Source organism: Punica granatum, chromosome 5 (genome assembly GCF_007655135.1).
Source record: "Punica granatum isolate Tunisia-2019 chromosome 5, ASM765513v2, whole genome shotgun sequence".
Taxonomy (NCBI): domain Eukaryota; kingdom Viridiplantae; phylum Streptophyta; class Magnoliopsida; order Myrtales; family Lythraceae; genus Punica; species Punica granatum.
The window spans coordinates 14,471,085-14,478,029 of record NC_045131.1 but is presented as its reverse complement, the minus strand read 5'-3'; the positions used below and the strand labels follow the sequence as shown (position 1 = coordinate 14,478,029).

The following is a 6,945-nucleotide window of genomic DNA, read 5'->3' as shown; positions in this document are numbered from 1 at the left end:
CTGTCTGTGATGGTGAAGGTACTGAGGATGGGAGAGAGCAACCGAGAGATGGTGGTGAGGACAGGGAATAGGCGTCGTTGTCTGCTCCTGCTCGAGAAGAGAGAGAGAGAGAGAGAGAGGGGTTTATGGAGTGATCAGAACTGAAGAGCAAAGGATGGTTACGGTGACGTTGCAGTGCAGCCAGGAGTAGGCGGGTCAGCCTGCAGAGGAAAAGGAGAAGAGGAATAAGAGTAGGTTGGTTGTTGCAGGTCTGTTCAAGAAGTGGGAGTTCATTGCAGGTCCTGGACTTGCAGGGAGGAAGAAAAAGAAGAAAAGAAAAGATTATTGGTGATGGTGATTGACGCTTTATCAGATGGAGTTTGCAGGGAGGGCGTGTGAAGCAGAGTCGTGAAGGAGGAGGAGGAGGAGGAGAAAGAAGGAGTTTAACGGTGTTTAATAGTTTTTAGACGGAGTTTAACGATGTGTTAGATTCGAGAATAAAATTGTGATTCATGCTAAATATTGACAACTTTTAAAAACATGCTAGAAAGTGAAAATAAGGTAAAAATTGTGCTATATTAAGCTATTTTCCCTATATTATATGAGTACTGCATAGATTGTACGTGCCTCTTCTATTTCATATGAGCAACAATAAAGTGTCCAAATTATACATTGTTTACACTCCATTATTTTAGTGAGACATTAGATATTATTGGGTCAAAACTTTATTAGTGACACTATGTCGTTTTAGCTTGATAATTCTTTCGATATCTTACGCCGCGAACAACGCCCTTGCTTCTATACTAATATATATAAATGCACTTCTTAGTCATATTACATTTCTAATCGTATTTAATCATATATGTATATTACATTTCTAACCCAATTTATTACCTTTCTTTACTTATCAAAAATTTATTACCTTTCTAACCCTATATTATCGATATTGGGATAAATCTGTACTTTACGTATATTTCCAAAACATTGTAGCTTGCAATAAGGTAGGGAATATTGATTTTTTCAAACATTCGAATATGTCCTGCTACGTTTTCAATTTTACATTTTTTTGGTCGGTTAATTAATTCATCAGTGATATGAGATGTCTGTCTCCTTAGATAATGAGTTCTACTCTCAACTCTGCCGAACTCCCTTTTGTGCCCTAGGTCTCACGGTGGCTCCGCCGTGCCTTGCCGTCTCACGGCACCGTCAATCGACCACAATCCCCATCCGAGGCCCTAGCTTCATCAGACCCATTGTATGATGGCTCCCCCGGAAGGCGCAGACCTGCCCGAATCGAGCCTTCCATGGCTGTGGGTAATCGAGTACCTTGCAAGCTCCGAGCGGGCGAATGCGAAGCTCTTATACGGTATTGGTTAATAATTCATGTTAGGAATTCGGTTTTTGATTGTTTTCCTTATTGTCTTGATGGACTATGTCTGAGGATTGGGTGATTTGATTTGGTTGCTTTCGCTTAGGCATAATCGAATCGGCACCGCTGTCACGCGATGAGCTGGGAAAGAATGTGCGGGAGTTGGTTGCATTGGCGTGTTTGGAGCAGTTGTGCGGCCCGGAGAAAGAAAAGGAAACTATGTGTTGTGATCCTTCGAACTCAGACTCGGGCTCGGGCTCCATATTTGAGCTGTCCTGGAGCTGCGAAGATGTTCTAGAGGACATACTGGAGGAGGTACATTGTCGGGTTCGACTTTTGTTTCGCTGGGAGTGCGTTTAGAGGGTGTCCGCTTAATTTGAAGTAGTTGTTCTAGGTGGACATCTACTATGGTAGTGATTTTTTGTGGTTGTATTTGGTTAGGGATCTTTCTCCGATCTTAGAATGACTGGCAAAGAACAATTGAAGGCACAAGTTTGCCGATTCGTTATGCATAAGAGGAATTCCATGCCTAAACCTGCTCTAGAACAGGTAAACGGAAATCGCTCTGGATCCTCTACACTTCCTGAGTTCCTATATTGTCGATTTCTTCGTGTCAGTTTTCTTTTGTTGTCTTGTTTTCAAACAGCTAAGAGATACAATACTTGAAGGGATGCATCCGGACGCTGCTTCCTTGAAGCTAATGAGCGGATTGGCGTGTTCATCTGATAGTCATAGAGTTTTAGGTGGCAATGTTGAGCATGGTGATGGAAGAAGAGATAATGACTCGTGTATGGGACCAAATAATACCGGAAATTTGGATGGGAGAATCAATGATGTGGGAGATCAACGAGAAGTGTTGCCTAGTGATGCTAATGAACCGGTGCACTGTCCTGGTTGTTCTCTTCAAATTGATGGAGAGGACAGCCCCGAGGATGATTTTGAAGATGCGGATGGAACTGATGATGATGAGTCTAACATCTCTAATCATACGATTAGTCTAAGAAGGCGGACAATATGGCGGTGAGTTTATTTTAGGAATTTCTGGAGTCATTTTCTTCTTCCATTTACACTGAGACTCTGATGAGTGTGTAGCCTGAGTCGACCAGTTTCATTAATTTTTCTCGCTGCTGCTAATATCGACTTATCTGTGTAGGGTTGGTACAAGCCCTGTAGTCTCTTGCCGGAGGCAAAAGAAAGCACCATGGACGGAGGAAGAAGTAAAGATACTAAAGGTTCTTTGCACTTGTTAGATTGTCGCGCTGATTAAGTTTTGCTCATGCAGTAGCTATCCTTCAAAGTCTTTTCAGTTCTTTTGCATAAGTTCAGTCTTTGCGTGTCAATGCAGGAATGTGTGGAGAAATTTCGGAATGCTGATGATAAGACTATCACGTGGAAGCAAATACTGGAGTTCGGTGCTGGTGTGTTTATGCATGACCGAACTGCTCGGGATCTCAAGAACAAATGGACAAACATCTCCGGGAGGTACCGAAAATTCAAATGATCTGGTCTTGCTTTCGTTTGCTTTAGAGCAAAAGTGTATATGCTCGTACCCATTCATCATCTCATTTGGGCTTTCTGTGGTCTGAGATCAAAGGGGTCGGATAGCGTAGAATTTTGTATATGCTAGGCATGTTTGTTTTTGCTATGTCTGCCCTATAACAACTCTGTACATATCTACATGAAGGAGCAGCCTGTTATAAGAATTTTCATCCTCGAGCTTCTTTTTCGTGATAAGTAAGCAATACGAGTCAGGAACCAAAGAAGATTATCCGATTACTCGAAAACACCCATCAAATGACAAAGATTTAAACATCAGCTCATCTTTTACAAGCAGAACAACCAAACAAGCCTCGGTGCTGCTCACATTTACCTCAGTAATAAAACGCATGCCCAGGACAGATTTATCTCGGTAAGTTTCCTAAACTAATATCAATGTCTACTATTGACCTGAACTGAGATGGATTGCTCGAGATCAACATAAGATGTTTCATGATCATACAAAAATGAAAAAGATAATCGCAGTGATAACTCCCAACACACAGGCTAGAAATAAGAATTTCAGAGTGTCACCATAAACTCGCATTATGCATGACGTAGGTAGGTACCGTTGATCGTGTTCACTAAGAACAATCAACAAGGCCAGGTGCGTGCATTTTTTTTTTTAATGATGATTGATCGGGCGCTTGCATTGGCAATGACTAATTGCAATCCACTCCCAAAAGTTATATCAATAAGGCCTGGCTAAGTGCAACATGATAGAAATTATTGGAGGAAAATTGAAAAGGGAACGACAAAATGAGGAAAGAAATAAAATTGAAAGGGAAGAAAATACTACCTCTATCTAATCAATCTTACCACCAGCAAGCAATGGGAGAGAAAACAGAACAAAGAACATTTTGAAGACATTTTGTTGAAATTTTCACCAAAATGTTGGTTGGAACATTTCTCCTCCTATCTCCCACTATCCCCCCAACTTCGGTGGGTTTTGATATCCTCGTTAACTTTTGATTACCAAATCCAAAGAGTAAAACTTATTATTTACCCCAAAAAAAAAAGAATAGGAATTATTTAATCCCATTCCACCTCATATACCGGAGATACTAAGGAAGATGTCAGTCTACGTGTTGAGCCCCGACAGCAACACCTGCAGACCACCAAATTGATCTTGAGCATGTTATGTGACACGTGTCCTTTCACAAACATAAAACATTTGTTGACGTCTCCCCTCACCATCTCATCTCCCCTGTTTGACAACAAAAACATTTGACCATGATCCAAACTCACCCCCAAGATTTGGAAGAGAAGCAAGAAACAATCATGTCGAGCGTTGTTCCAGCAGTCCTTTCATCCACCCTCCTGAAGAAATCCATCATCCCCTTCTCCTCCTCCATCAACCCGATCCGACTGATAAGTCCTCCAACGCCGAATTATCCACGTTCATGTCCTCCGATTTCGCCGAGAAGGGCCGGCGAAGCATATGCTGATGGTGGGGGTCCGCCACTTTTGGCGATGCCAGTCCATGACCCGCCTGGCCCGTTCCCAGAGATCTTCCCGGGGGGCAAGGCCCCGATGGAGTTCCCTCCTCACGCCCCCGACTACAGCCCCTTGACTGCGCCGCCAGAGCTGCCGACCACTGTCCCACCTCCCAGCTTCGACCCGATTGGGCCAGTCCCCCAGGAGGTGCCCGCTGATCCTCCGCCAGGTGGTCCGGGTCCCAACCCGGGTCCGGATTTCCCAGGCCCGCCGATTCCTTCTCCCTCAAAGCCCGAGGTGCCGCCACCCCATATGCCGGATATCGTTCCTCCTAGGCCACCGGAGATTGATCCTCCGCCGACAGGCCCACCGGATATCATTCCCCCACCGTCAATGCCACCAGATATTCCACCGCCGCTGCAAGAAATTCCGGCCGTTTTCTGAAAATCTTGGAAGATAGATGATACATGCAGGCACGTGTAGCGACCACCTGACGTCCTCTTTCCTTGTCGGAATATATTTCACTAGGTTGTATCTTTTGAGTATAATATATAAAAGTAAGTTCCAATATAAGCCCAAGCAGCTGGAGTAGCTCAGTTGGTTAGAGCGTGTGGCTGTTAACCACAAGGTCGAAGGTTCAAGCCCTTCCTCTAGCGCTTTCATTTATTTATTCTTTTATCATTCTATTGCCCCCACAGATCAATACCAAACATCTCTTAGTCTCTCACCGTCCACTTATCAAACTCAATCCGATTTAGTTACACGCGGAAGGCCATTTCATGATTTGATCGGGCATCTCTATCATTCCGTTGGCATCCCTTCGCGTCTAATCTTCTAATTCTTTCTCTTTTTATCATTCTATTGCCCCCACAGATCAATACCAAACATCTCTTAGTCTCTCACCGTCCACTTATCAAACTCAATCCGATTTAGTTACACGCGGAAGGCCATTTCATGATTTGATCGGGCATCTCTATCATTCCGTTGGCATCCCTTCGCGTCTAATCTTCTAATTCTTTCTCAATAAGATTACGGATATTCTCAGTCTTAAAATTTAATCTTTTCATAATCTTGTCCTGTGATGTGACTACAAGTATCCTTAAAATTTAATATTTTCCTAATCTTGTCCTGTGATGAGACTATAATTATCCTTAGCATAATGATGAAGACAAATTCGATTTGTAGTTTTATCAAACCCGTAGAACTAAAATCGATTTTAGCACATTAAAAAATGATGGATTTGCTAAAACGATTGGCACTTTTTAGCAAATCTGTAGAACTAAAATCGAGCCGCCCGATACATTATATGTAAAGCATGAAGTGTTCTCAAAACTTGTTCTTCCACAAATGCCCTTCTTGTTGATCTCAAACTCGAACCTCCATTTCTTTTTCCCAATAAAATCGCATAAGTCCGAAAAGCTGGGGTCCGCATGACCATAAAGCCTTTCCAGCTATCAGTAATCTTCCTCGATAGTTTTACGCGAATCTGCTCCATCTCAAAATTCATGCGATCAGTAATATGATTGCCACGGAATGCTCAGAAAGAATTAACTAGCGATCAAGCATAAACGATGAGCAACAACCCTTCTACGAGTTTCTTTCCACTTAATAAATGTAATTAGAGATGTATCTGATTTTCAAGGATCCATCGTGACAGTGGAAAAGAAGAAAGCACACTATATATATTTGCTATATTATTCGAAATTCAAATACACCCATTTATATGCCCAATAATTCATTACAGCAATCATTCACTGAAATCAGCAATCAAATCCACTGAATCAATTTAAACCGTACAAATAGAAATACGCGGGGAATGCTTGGTTTCGTGACTGAATTTTCAATCACGATCTAAGTTAAAAATACTTACTGTTGTTGTACAAGAGTATATGTGAAATTTTTGAACCATTATTGATGCAATTAACACTTGAATTTACACTTCAATGGAAAAAAAAAATCTTACTGTTAGTCTATAATCCACAACAGAGAAATGCCAGTGTTGCATCTTACTGAAATACGAATATAACCACGCGAAACATGACAAAGATTATTTTAGGATTAAATACATAAAAAAAAGCACAACCTTTACATTTTTTTTTCCTAAATATAGCATGTCCTTTAGAAAATAGCGCAAAAAACACGACATTTACATTTTTTTTCTTAAATATAGCATGATCCTTGTATAGTAGCATATAAATGTACGATATTTGCACTTTTTTCTCAATATATCACGACATTTAAAAAATAGTACAAAAATACACGACTTTCAGGTTAAGCTATAATTATAGCACGGTGTCAATTATTTCTTCAAATGTAAAGATAACAGCTAGCGGGAGTTAACGATGCAATATAGCACAACATGATGGAACGAGTGTCACCTAGCACCGTTAGCTCCATGTTAGTTGTTATCATCCAATCACGTGAGGTATACTCATCCAATCATTCTTTGTCACGTGGCACCGTTAGTTACACGTTAGCTGTTATCGTTACAATTTAATCGAATAATTTATACTATGCTAAATGCACAACTAAATCTAAAGGTCGTAAGGAAAAAAAGTGCAAATGTCGTGCTTTTATATATTACTCCCCAAAAATCGTGCTAAATTTATGAAAAAATGCAAAGA

General features: G+C 41.2%; 2 protein-coding genes and 1 non-coding gene across 3 annotated transcripts; all 3 read left to right on the top strand.

Annotated features, from left to right (window-relative positions):
- The first annotated feature begins 1,049 nt into the window (after nt 1-1,049).
- On the top strand, nt 1,050-3,069 carry LOC116207462. The gene is made up of 6 exons (XM_031540414.1): nt 1,050-1,345; nt 1,455-1,663; nt 1,790-1,897; nt 1,995-2,368; nt 2,502-2,580; nt 2,694-3,069. The coding sequence occupies exons 1-6, from the start codon at nt 1,237-1,239 to the stop codon at nt 2,847-2,849; spliced, it is 1,035 nt and encodes a 344-aa protein (XP_031396274.1). The 5' UTR covers nt 1,050-1,236; the 3' UTR covers nt 2,850-3,069.
- Nucleotides 3,070-4,165: 1,096 nt separating this feature from the next.
- Nucleotides 4,166-4,765, top strand: LOC116208998 (basic proline-rich protein-like). The gene has a single exon (XM_031542574.1). The coding sequence runs from the start codon at nt 4,166-4,168 to the stop codon at nt 4,763-4,765; it is 600 nt and encodes a 199-aa protein (XP_031398434.1).
- Nucleotides 4,766-4,903: 138 nt separating this feature from the next.
- TRNAN-GUU lies at nt 4,904-4,977 on the top strand. Its single transcript has one exon. It is a non-coding gene; the product is annotated as a tRNA-Asn (tRNA).
- The last annotated feature ends 1,968 nt before the right edge of the window (nt 4,978-6,945 follow it).

Coding starts and splice junctions, on each gene's coding strand:
- LOC116207462 (XM_031540414.1), top strand. CDS start 1,237: ATGATGGCTCCCCCGGAAGGCGCAGACCTGCCCGAATCGAGCCTTCCA. Junction 1,346..1,454: donor GAATGCGAAGCTCTTATACG/GTATTGGTTAAT, acceptor GCTTTCGCTTAG/GCATAATCGAATCGGCACCG. Junction 1,664..1,789: donor TAGAGGACATACTGGAGGAG/GTACATTGTCGG, acceptor GTATTTGGTTAG/GGATCTTTCTCCGATCTTAG.
- LOC116208998 (XM_031542574.1), top strand. CDS start 4,166: ATGTCGAGCGTTGTTCCAGCAGTCCTTTCATCCACCCTCCTGAAGAAA.